This window comes from Bombus vancouverensis, chromosome 1 (genome assembly GCF_051014615.1).
Source record: "Bombus vancouverensis nearcticus chromosome 1, iyBomVanc1_principal, whole genome shotgun sequence".
Lineage (NCBI taxonomy): Eukaryota > Metazoa > Arthropoda > Insecta > Hymenoptera > Apidae > Bombus > Bombus vancouverensis.
In genome coordinates this window covers 13,137,342-13,150,004 of record NC_134911.1, presented here as the reverse complement: position 1 = coordinate 13,150,004, position 12,663 = coordinate 13,137,342, and the positions used below count along the sequence as shown (strand labels likewise).

At 36.8% G+C, this 12,663-nt stretch overlaps 2 protein-coding genes across 3 annotated transcripts in view; one reads left to right on the top strand and one right to left on the bottom strand.

The window, feature by feature from the left end:
* The window catches only part of LOC143302899 (uncharacterized), a 153,258-nt gene that overhangs the window by 88,535 nt on the left and 52,060 nt on the right, over window positions 1-12,663 (bottom strand). The gene's annotated exons all lie outside the window — the stretch shown is intronic.
* Window positions 1-12,663, top strand: part of LOC117153276 (discoidin domain-containing receptor 2) — a 140,829-nt gene that overhangs the window by 110,166 nt on the left and 18,000 nt on the right. For both annotated transcript variants that reach the window (XM_033327172.2, XM_033327171.2), the window contains exons 5-6: window positions 1,465-1,612; window positions 11,617-11,781. In XM_033327172.2, the coding sequence (XP_033183063.1) occupies window positions 1,465-1,612; window positions 11,617-11,781 (313 nt within the window). The remainder of the gene's footprint in view (window positions 1-1,464; window positions 1,613-11,616; window positions 11,782-12,663) is intronic.

Below are 12,663 nucleotides of genomic sequence, written 5' to 3'. Positions count from 1 at the left end.
TTACGTTATTCAGGCCGAATTGTAATTATTCTTCTTTCTCTAGGCTTTAAAGATAGGAAAGAAAAGGGACAGGAAAATTGGACGATATTATCGTTTATTACTTGTCCGTACGAAATGTTGGTAGAGTTTACTATATGGTACGATTATAGTAAAATATAGTACAAATTTGCATTTATATTTTACTGCTAATGATATTCGGCTTTGCCAATTCTTTTTATTTGCGTTATGGATCGAAGGTATTTGGATGCTAGCTTATTTTTAGAAAAACGTATGACAAGCTACAAATAAAACTGTAATAGTTACAATTTAATATATAAATAATTCTTCGAATAATTTCAAATATATAATCATGAATAATTATGAACAATTAAAGCAACAAAAATTTCGATCTCTAAATAACATAACCAGTATACTTTAGTTTTAATATTCTGTATATTTTCACATACAGACGAATATCGTTTGTATGAATTTGCTCATATGTAATAGAAGTATGTAATAGAAGTTCACGTTCCGATAAGTAGATTCAGCCCACGCGAGTTCATTTAATCAGACGCAGACTAAAATTTCGTTCAAACGAAGAAAGCTTATATAAAAAGTACTCATATCAAGTGCTGCTGCACTTCGTACATTATATTATTTTACTATTTTACGCGCTTAAGACTTCCATAAATCCATAACCATTCACAGTCTACTTACTGCAAATCGATCAAAGCATCCAGCTACTTACGAGCAGTAGACCAACCACGACATCCTGGTTTATTCAAACGATAATTTACACGGCCCGTCCGTGGAGGTGCATTAACCGTGACACTACCTTCGAACAGATGCAATCATGATCTATGTCTAACCACGTGCCCCGGCCTCTAACGCTGAGACTTCTAAGGGTAAGCTGATTGATATTGACATCGATTCGACCATAGGTAGGCCACGCACATCATCGTCCGCTTACAAATCGACTATCAACGCCCTTTACGTGGCTACACCATTATTATCAAACACAAAATTGTTTGGCGAAACGGGTAACTGAATTAATCGTATGGTAGTCACGGAAACTGTTACTCGGCGCAAGGACAGGCGGGCGCATTAATCGGACGTTGTAATTAAATCAGTTAAATTATTGCAATTAACCTGATAATTATACGGCTACGGTAATATATCGTCAAAAACGTTGTTCCACCAACAAATTTACTTAGGGACAAGCACTGATTAAATGCGTTTTATCGGAAGAATCAATGAATCGACCCCCTGTGTTACCCCCCCCCCACATTTTGCTCTGTAATTTGTCCAACGGAAATCGTTCACCGATTAATGGATCGCTTTAATTTACCAGCCGCTTCGACGAGGCCATTAATTAACGCATCCGCCGGTTAAACGTTGGTTAAACAACGCTTAATCGCGACGCAACAGCGAAAAATTAAATTCGAGTCACGGTGTCGCAAGCCGTTTCGCTTGTAACTGTTGCAGGTGTTGACCGGGAACAGCGACACGTCGACCGTGATATCACATCGATTGGTACCACCGATCTTCGCCAGCCAGATTCGTATTTTGCCGCATTCCGAGCACCGGCGCACCGTTTGCCTCCGAATCGAACTGAGAGGTTGCCAGGACACGGGTGAGTGATGTTAATGAATTCAGCGTAGGTGTACTCACTACCATCGAGCCACGATAATACGCGCACGCTTTACGTAGCGGAAGAATTGTGGTTACGAGATGGATATTCTAACGTTAAGAATTTACGTTTCGAACATGCTCCTTGATATTCAAACGGCGAAGACTTAAATTTAATATATTCGAAGTCTTAAGAGTTTACTTTTTGACGTTTAGATTTTAAGTATTCGACGCGTGAACATCGGAATTTTCCAATATTTGGGGCGCGGAGATTTAAACTTGAAGTATTCCAATTGTCACATTTAGGTTACAAATGCATATTCAAACGTTTAAGCATTCGAATAATAAATTTCCAAATTCTTATTCTATTTATTTCGAGTATTTAAATATTCGGACGTTGAACCATTCGAAACACTGATTTTCAAATATTCGCGTTTCAAAGTTTAAGTATCAAGTTTTAAATGCGTAAATCCTAAATATTTAAATATTTCAGTATTCAAATTCCAAATATTCAGAGATTCCGACGACAAAAGCTCCGCACGATAAGACTACAAATCGCGAAAATTCCAGCGCGGGATACGTAAATCGCGGGGACATAAATATCAAAGATTCAGATTTCGACCTAATTCCGTCTACGATGGGGGGTTGGTGGTGGTCCCGAGAACGAAGAAGAATCGTAGCCGATGTGAATTTGCAATTCCACGATGGAACGTACGATGGAAATACGACGACGACCGGCCGAACAGCCGGCGATTAATTTCCAAATTGCAATTTCGTTCAATTTGGCGAGCCGCTGCTGAGACGGCAACGAGTGAATCCGTAACCGGCGTTTGGAGTCCAACAGCGATGCTGGATCCTATTAACGCTGGTAACTGCGTTATACGAGCAAGCTCATCGACTACTGCTCCACCCTTCTGTCTCTCTGTATCACTCTCTACAGGCTACACATTTGTTTTCGATCCACTTCTGCTGCTTAAACGAGTCTAATGGAATCGACCAACTGGGACATTGTTGCAGCCACCGCGAAACACGTACGCGAACACCGACCGCCATTGTCGCCGCGCAATTTCTCGGTTATCCTGAACACGCAACGCGTGTCGACAACTTGCGGAAACTTTCAAGCATCCGTTCTACATCGCGCGACACTGAGAACCTCGCGATTTCTATGAACGCTTCCGTGTCAAAATGAACAAGCAACACGACGATATTGTCTCTAATTCTTGCAATGGAAAGAAGAAAGACAGTGGAGACAGTGGCGTTCTGAAACTAGGTTCGGTTCGATGGCACAGAAACGTGAATAAACGAGACGGGACATTGGAAAATATTTCCATTTTAAGACAATCCGGTATTTTTTTTCTTCTTTTTTTTTTTTTTTTTTGCTTGTGGTATATACGCTGAAACACATATCTTGCAAGAAAACGTATGATATGAAACATAAAAATATTTTATAGATAGACTGGGAAATATATTGTTCCTTATAATACAAAATAGGACTGCGTTAGCTCGTAAAATAAAGTTACAGAGTAAAGAATTTTAGAGAGGTAGTATGATTAAAGCTATTAAATAAGACAATGGAAATATTTTTTATTAGCATTTAAAATATATGTTTTATCAAAAATCATATTACTCAGATTACATATTTTTATCAAATCAGGGCTATGTTACTTCGAAAACACAGACCCGTTGAGTAAAATTAATTTCAGGAAAATAGCGTCGTCACTAGGTTTTATAAAATGAATTTATAAATACTTTCCTCGTAATTTCTCAAATATTTACAATGACTTGCGATAAGAAAAGACCGACTTTCGTCTAAAATGACTTCCATCCAGCTAGATAGGCGATCCGTCACGCTGTGTAGTATGCTCATATTTCCGGAATGAAAACTACCTTCAAAATGGGGCAACGTTTATTTCCTTGTATGCGAGATACGTCGTTTTATAAGAAAACTGAACGAAAGATTCATCATCCTTTTCTCAGCAGTGTTTTTGAAGAATTCTCTTTACTTTCTTAAGGAATGAAAAATGAATCCGTAATTTTGCCTACGTGACGAGGTGATTGATAAAACGGAAAAAGAAGCTTTATAAATGTGATATCGAGGCGCATGTAAAAGACGTAAAAGAGTATGTCGTAATTAAATGAAGTGTACTCCATTGTGTATCGGCAAAAGAAATACCATGAAGCCGTGGGCAATAACGAATCTACGCTTATCGATTTTTCATTAGCAGGTACGAACAATGACTTGCGAAGTAATTGAAACGATGCGTTTTAAAAATCTCGTCCGAGTGTACGCCGGATGAATACGCAACGAACGCGGGAAATTCGAGATTAATATTTCATAGCGAGGGGGAGCACTATCGGAGAACACGCGGATGGACACTCGCATGCAACGAGCCAGAGTATGCAAAAAACGCAGAAGGGAAACTAATTCTGAATACTTCTTTTTTAAATGGATGGTCCCTCGAATGGAATCAATTGACCCATATTTTTTTATACGCCGCGTATTAATATTTATGGTTGACATATTTATCAGGATTAAATATAATTTTCCAAGGGTGCTGCATTTAATAAAGCGTCGACGGATAGGGCAAAAAAAAACATGAAAGGAAGGATGGAAAAAAAGGAAATATGAATACTAATTAAAGCGAGCAATAGCGACGCTGCTATTAGAATACAAGAAGTACCAGGGTAAAGACAAAAAAAAAACTTAGAAAAAGACACAAGAGGGAATCCTGCAACCTAACATAGCCATTACTACGGTAGAAAATTAACCGTGTGCTTCTTTGGCTTGGCAATTCTCCGATGATATTCTTTAGCCTTCCGGCGAAAGAATCCTTTCTTTTTTTCTTTTAGTTTTTAAATAAAATATCTGTAAACAAGGCAGAAATGCACCTAGGGCTATTTTTTAACATTTCAATCTAACAGGAAATAATCAAGCTACGTATAACAATTTCACGTTTCATTTCGCATAATTCGTCTCGTTGCAGTGAGGTTTCGTAATGGCCATACCCTTTTACTCGTCGCGACATTCGCGCATGGATATAATGAAATTTCTAACTCTGTTTTCTAATTTACTGAAGTAAAAAGTCAAACGAAGTGGAGTTTCATAACGTTCCGTTAGGTCAGCCTTTTATGTTTTTCCTTTCTTTCCACAATCCTGTCCTCCATTCGTTCCTTTTTTATTTCTTTCGTGTTGGTACACATCTCGCGTGCGTATGCGCGTGTTTGCTTTTAATCATAATTTAATTTAACTCAAGCCGGCTGCAGCTGTTAATGGAGAAAAACTTTTCGCGCACGGATTGTTAATTGTTTTCGTCACAGTCTCCGGCTAGCTCGTAGTTTCGTCCCTCGACCGAACATAATAAACGAGAAAGAAGGAAGTTTCGACAGAAAGTTTTTACTTTACACAGATTTGACAATGTCCAGGGTGGTTTGGTTAGAAAATTGAAAAGCATTCAGCGATCTGGTGACATGAACTTTAGCCGTGGAATTCGCGTACAGTGAAAGAGTTAAAGCTTACCTTCACCTCTAGTTTCTGATATTTTCATCCCCCTGTCATAAAAATCTCTCAATGTCTGCGTTGTTCTTTCGATAACGTATTCTCGACGCGGGCTTGATTTTTGTTATTTTTAAAAATTATTTAAGATGTAAAGTAGAATATTCTATTTAAAATTTAGCTGTTATAAAAATTCAAAATAGAAAAAATTATTAATAGCGTGATAAATTTTATTCGTCGGCCACCTTTAGCTTCGAGATAGATTTAGTTGCGAATAAAAATGTATATAAATATATTAGAATATTAGAATTCGTAATATATATGTTTAAAAATATTTATGCAAAAGGAATTTATAAGAAAAATTATGAAAGAAGATATTTCCTTGTATAAAAAAAAGGAAGAAATGATCAAAGATTCGAAATCTTTACACTTTACTAACAAACAATTATCGGAATTGTATATCAATCTGTTATTTAAACTTTTAGACCACGATAAAGCTAACTACGGCACTTGTGAAATATATTTCGCAACTTTTGCAGCTATTTCTTCCCAAAGTACGTAGTTTACATATAGGAGTTTCAATTTCGATAACTATGGAAGAAGAGATAGTTATTTATTAACTCTGTTTGATGAATAAAGTTTCAGAGGATATCGGAGGTATCGAGTTAGGTTTGGGTCAGGTTCCAGGGAATTTCGGGAATCTCAGAAGTCTGAGAGGACATCGGATGTCGATGGTTTCAGAAGGTTGCAAGAGTTTTAGAGGATATTGGAGAACATGTTGTATCGTAGACTCTAGGGGTTTTAGTTAAGTTTAGGTTAGGCACGTCGTTAGATGAGATTATACAAAACATTCAGGAGGTTCTAATTATTTCAAGGAATATTAAAAATATTTAAAGTTACTGGATATTTAGGAAGTTTCAAGGAACGTCGTAGAACTCCGGGGAATTTCAAGGAATATCAAAGATGTTGAAAATTACAGAAAGTTTTATGAATCTTGAGAGTTTGGTGAAAGTCTTGAGATATGTATCATAGATTTCGAAAATTATATATATATTTCTTCATTTCTATTTTCATAATATTTATGCTATCATTACGATCATAGGAGAAATTAGAACTCAAAATAGGGTATATTTACATTAAAAAGCTATTAATATACTACCAAATATTTTACGAAAAATTTACACCAAATTCTCAACAGCACGTAAGCTTAGAAGTATCGATAACGCTCTATGTGGAACCTAATTCAATTTCAAGAGTACGTTGTTCTCATCATGTTACGTCATGAATAATTCTACCTCGTAGCACGTGTCCGTGAACGAAAGTTCTACCATTTAATACGTGGATCAAATACACAATATCCCATTGATCCTCTCTAAACATTACAACAAATGACTGAATCCAGTCACTTAAATCCTCTATATTATTCATAAAATATACTCGGTCGAATTAGTTATCTAGAATGCTATGACAATTCGAAAAAGGATACTTATGTACGTATACATTAAAAAGATAATGTCAAAACGAAAAAGTCTTGATAAACCTGGATCGTGTAACACCATAAGAGCACATTACATAAGAAAGTTTCTCCGAATCACAGACATCCAACCGATAGAGTGTTCATTATCGTACGTAAATGACGCAGAAACTCTGAAATATTGAAGCTTGTCCATTAACAACCGCCTTGTTTATATTTTTAATTTAGAAGAAACAATTTGACGGAACCACTAATGGAATCAACAGAAGCTGTCGAAAATATATCGTTTCTCTGAAATTCGAAAATACTATCCATGAAATACTGTCGTACGATATGGGCACATTAACATTACAAATCACATTAAAGAAGAAGAAAGTGATATATATATGAATATATATATATATATATATATATATATATATATATATATATATTCAGTGTTAAGCTGATTTATAATGAAATTTACAATAGAAAAATTTCAGGACCTCGTTATAGGCTATATGTATATAAATATATATCTTAAATATATTCTTGCATATTATACATACGTGTTCTATATATTTTTGTGCCCTCAGATTTCCCGTAAATGTCTTACAGCTTCGGTCATATTCTTTCGACGAATGCTATATACTCCCAAAGTTCGACGAAAATTTTCTGAAAGACCCTGTTTAATAAAACACATATTATGTATTTTGCGCAGAGAAACGCGACGTGACCTGGCGCAGCAACGCCGCGGTATATCAATATCAGTGTAATGGCCGGCTATTTGCATAAATGATTTTTCTGGGTCGCTAATGTCGAAGAACCGCCAACAGGGCGCGCGAAAACGACGGAAAGGCAGAGGTGGAGGTCGACTCGGAACAGGCGACATGAGAGGTTTCACGCTATAAGAAGCGTTCAGAACGTGTGAGATCGAGCTGCGGTGGGCGGGAATGTCGGATTTATGAGGGCCATGCACGACATCTGGTTAAAACAACGTTGCTACCAGCCTAGACCGGTGAACACGAAAGATTACTCCCGAAAGCCGGGCTAGTGACTCGGAGAACCAGCTACACACTTTTTTTTATTAATATTCTTCAAGCTCGCTACATATTTTCTGAATTTTCACTATAATCCTTGCAAGGAACTTGAAGACTCCTTAAAAAAGATTTTAGTGGTGGTTTGTTTTTAAAAGTAGCGTTTTTGTGTATAACAAATTATTTTTATGTAAAAAGTATACATTATGGTTCCCACTGTCTACACCTCTAAGGGTACTTTAACAATGAGGAAGATTGTTAAATGGAAGGGATAGTTAATCTGGGATAGTATTTGAGTGTTTGATGAAGATTTGATTAAAATGATTTCAGACGCTTTTTAGATAACTTATGTACATTGTTTTAAATCTCTCATCAAATTGTCGAGTGTTAGAATTTTTATAAAGTTTTAGATAATTGATATCTTACGGCATCTCTCTTAACATTCTATGAATATGCTTAGTAGGCCTAAGAGCCTCAGCGAAATTTCACCCTTACATTGCTTGGAAAAAGATCGTTATTTTTATCGAAAAAAAATCAAAGAGAAGAATCAAGCGTTTAACTTAACAAATACCAGTGTATAACGTAGTAAGATGTTTGTAAGTACTTTGGAATTTTTTAGATTTTTTGGAAGCTTAAAATAGAACCTTTTCCTTGGGAGTTGAACCTTCATACTGTATCAATAACGTTGATGGTATAAAAATTGCTTTCGTATTGTTATCGCGAGTAAACAATAAGAAAGAAACGAAACTGGTCACGTACTTCTTTTTGAACGAAAATTTTTGGTTCCAAAAGAGTTTCACTGAAGAGATATACTTAAGGTGCTAGTCTATCATATTAAAAAAAATTTCGAAGTATAACGGGTTAAAAAGCGCCTACAACGCCCCTGAACTCAAAATCCGCACAGTAAGTTTTCCAAGCTGCGACCATATTGCTGATCGTCACGCCATTATAATTAAAGACTCGGACAACCCTGAACTTCGCAAGGTTTCCACAATGACGCTAGAACAAAACAACCAAAGAGCAAAAATATCAAATTTTCTCTAAAAACGTTTCTTATATTCCTATATATATATATATATATATATATATATATATATATATATATATATACACACCTCTACCTAGATTTCAGTGAAAATCTGTCTATCGAAAATCTGAAATTTGGCGGCAAATTTAATCAAGCTTGGAAGACAACAGGTCTGAACTTTGACGAGCTAGTGGAGAGAAGACGCGTAATCAATGTCTCGTTATTCGTTGCCGAGGAAAAGTGGCTTTTGAAAATGACCCAGACCACGGGGCGGGGCGCAGTGATGGAGGGGAGGATTGATTTCGAAACTTGTTACGAGTGCACTCTTCGCCTTTGAGGGCAACTTCCCTGGAAATTGCTCTAACGACACTCGATGAAACTTCGTAATAATTTGTGTGGCGGCCGGGAGGAGGATTGCTGGCGCAGATTAGATTAGCGGATTGCCGGATTACAGGGCGAAGTCGCGGTAACGGTGGTGTGTACACGGCTTCATGTTAACACGGGATATGTACTTTTAATGTATGCGCCACGGAAGTTGGCGGAGCATCGACGCGATGTCTTTAATGGATTTCACTGGTTGATAAGAAGTTCTGCAAATTATGAGAGTTTTCGCTATACCTATATTTATTTTTGCTATATCTGCACGGCCCACTTGCACGATCGAACTAATATTACCAGTGAAATTTTACTAGTCTCGAGTCATTAAATATCTTTACATAATGTTAACAAGATTGGTAACGAAATGAATGGTATTTTTTCAAAGTAAATTGTACAAGTTATATCGCTAATTTGTCTATCGTATTTGATGTAAAAATTATAAAATCGTAAAAAACAAATCTACAATCTACAAATTGCAATTTGCCAATTCGCCAATATTATTAGTTGGTAAATTATTATCCAACAGCGTTCCGGTATGAAATATCGGACCATACGATAAATTCCTGTTGATCTTTCACTGGTGTATGCATTTCGAAGAATATTATAGAAACCGTTCAAAGAATGTGGAAATATACGTATCTGAATTTTTTAATGAAAGATATACATCTATGTATATAGAAACAGCATAAATAAGTTCTTAATTAGGTAGATTTTACATGAAAGAAACTATGATATTCGTGTTTCTAAATTAAAAGTAAACTCTTGAATAAGATCGAAGAAATGAAAGGATATAATTAAATTTAGAATTCAAACACAAGAAGAAATATATTCGTATATTTATTTGTGGTAAATTTGAAGCTAAAATATGAATTGGAATGATTGAAGTAAATAGGTCGTACAGACCCTCTTACCGTTTAAATCTAATTGTAACAGCTACGAAATTGTATCACGATATGTCGTCTTTATATTTTTAGATATATCTCTTCGATACAGTCTCAGGCAAATTTGGTTAATTTTCGTACACATTTGGCAACCAGATGCTGTAATAATATTCAATGTACAAAATTTCATTTAACTTTACATTCACATTTAGCAACCACACCCTTCGTCATATTTCTCTTAATTGTTCGATCATTTTCTTCGGGTTCTCCACTTTTTCATACTGTTTTATCTTAGCTATTTTATCTTTTTTTTTTAAGAACTGTAATTTTCATTCTGACAACGATCCATAATTTTGATTTGATCAAACTGAACGGGCGATTATTATTATTATTATGGAAACTGTTGAAAATAGATTAGGCTGTAAAAAAATTGCTACTGCCATTCATCGTAAAAAAATTGCATGATAATTACTAGCCTACTTTTTCCTTACCTAGTTTCAAAACTAATTTTAGTATCATGCATTATCGATGTAAATTTAGTTTAGATCAGAAACAAGGCTAAACTCTAAGATATCTCGTTATAGAATTCTATCATTGTCTATTGTCATAAATGACTAACGATCGTAAACTTAGTCAAACACTGTTCAATCGCGTCGTATAAATATCTCCGTGGGATTTGTATATGGAAAGATTTATACCCAATTTACTCCTAGCCAAAATCGAACGATGTATTTCCTGAAACGAATGCTAAGATTCAATATTTTCTGGGCGCAGCAGGCAACCGGAGACTTGTCCGAAACCCGTTCAACCGCATCGCGTGACACGGTTCGCCGGCCACGAACGTAGACACCGTAAAATATTGAGAGCAGTTAGGCGATTCCAAACACGACACACAGCGAAGTGGTCGCCGTTTTTGTCGTTCATTATTAATTTTCTCGCCACGAATGTCCGACCTCTTGGACACGCTCTCTCGACACTCTCTCCGCCGATCGGAAAGATCAGTCACCCGACGGATTACTTTTCCATCTAACCCTCTGAAAACTTCTTGTCTGAATTTTTCTAACGAATTCCTAACATCTATCCATTATTCCTCAACATATCACGTCGACACATCGTCCAACTTTCCTTCTGAAGCTTACCGGAAAAATTTATCACTTTCAACCCCTTCAAAAAGTTAAACGAAATCCAACAGCGATCCAACAACCGACGACTATCGAACAGAAAAGAATAAGTTCATTCTGAAAATATCATTTTCATCGAGCTGGAGATAGTTCAAACCGACTACCTAACGAAATGATACAACTGTCAACGCAGCGATTCTTTTCTGTCCCATCTTTCTTCGACGTCTCGACATCGCAACCTTCCAACTTTCCATCTTCGATCCCCTTTACTAAAGAAAGAAATCTGCCTCTACTAAACTCTCTAAACTAAAAGAAATCCAACGGTGATCCGACAACCTCGACTATCGAAAGGAAAGAATGTTTCATTCTCCAAGTTTTATTTTCCTCGGGATGAAGGAAGATGAACCGTCTACCTAATGAAACAATGCTTTCGACGCAGCAATTCTTTCTCACCTTCCCGTTGTTTCGCCGACGCAACCCTGCAACTTCCTTCCTCGGGGTGCACGAGGCGAGAGCAAAGGAATAACATAAAGTTGGCTGGTTGTTCAACTTTGTTTTAAAAGAGAGGAGCATTGTCGTCACAGTTGTCACCGACGAAACTTCTCCGCGATGTTTCAGGTGGAGTGGTGAGCTACACCATACCGGAATCCCCGACGGTCGAACTTAGCGACATCTCGTACGACGGTAAAAGGCAGGACAACTTGTTGACCGATGGTCTAGGCCGGCTGATCGATGGAGAGGTCGGCGCGGATAATTACAGGCTGGACATGGGAGATGGAAGAGGTAATCGGTGGGTGGATATATGAAGGGGTGCTAAGTGCCGAAACGGAAGGCATCCAAAAGAGGTTCTCGAGCCTCCGGAGAAATCGACGCAGCACGTTGTCGTTTGAGTCGCTTATTTGTCAAGTTGGTTAACTCCACGATACAAAGATCAGAGAAAATCGATGAGATAGTGCGGGATAAGCACCGATCGAAAGTGCTTTAACTCTAGAATTTCAAAAATTTCGGAAAGCAGAGTTAAACGCTTTGGCCCGTGAGCGACTCATTTGCAGTTCATCGAGTTCGAAGATTATACGTCGATTCCATTCGCTATAAAGCAATGATATCGAGTCTCTGAATTACGATGCCGCGCGAGGAACTTTGAACGCCCTTTTGCACGTGGCATAGGCAACGAGATACTTTTCGGCGAAAGGATTGATTCTTGAAACTTTGAAACCGGAGTATCGATTGCAAGGGTGAAAATAACCCGACGAGAATGATATTTAAAATTTTTAAGCTGAGGTAGAGATACTGGAAGAATCGATTCGCTTGCTGAAAAGGAGTATGGTACGTGTACGCGTGCAAAGAATTGGGTAGTTGACATTTTTATTGATATTATTAGATTTTGGTTTACTTCTTTGTTGTTTCCTGTTTTATTACCAGAACTTCCTAGCTTAATGATTTCGCAATTTTTCCAATGTTTTCGTGTCGATTTAATGGTGCTGTACTTTATTATTTAAATTATTATATAGAATAGATAATTGAATAACATAAACCTTGAAAGACGTCTGTGGACTGAAAGAATTCCGACAATAATATACAAAATATTCGACTAATTTAACTTTTTAACTCTCAAAGTTATAAACTTGAACTACGTGTTTTCTATAACTATTCAATCCAAACAGA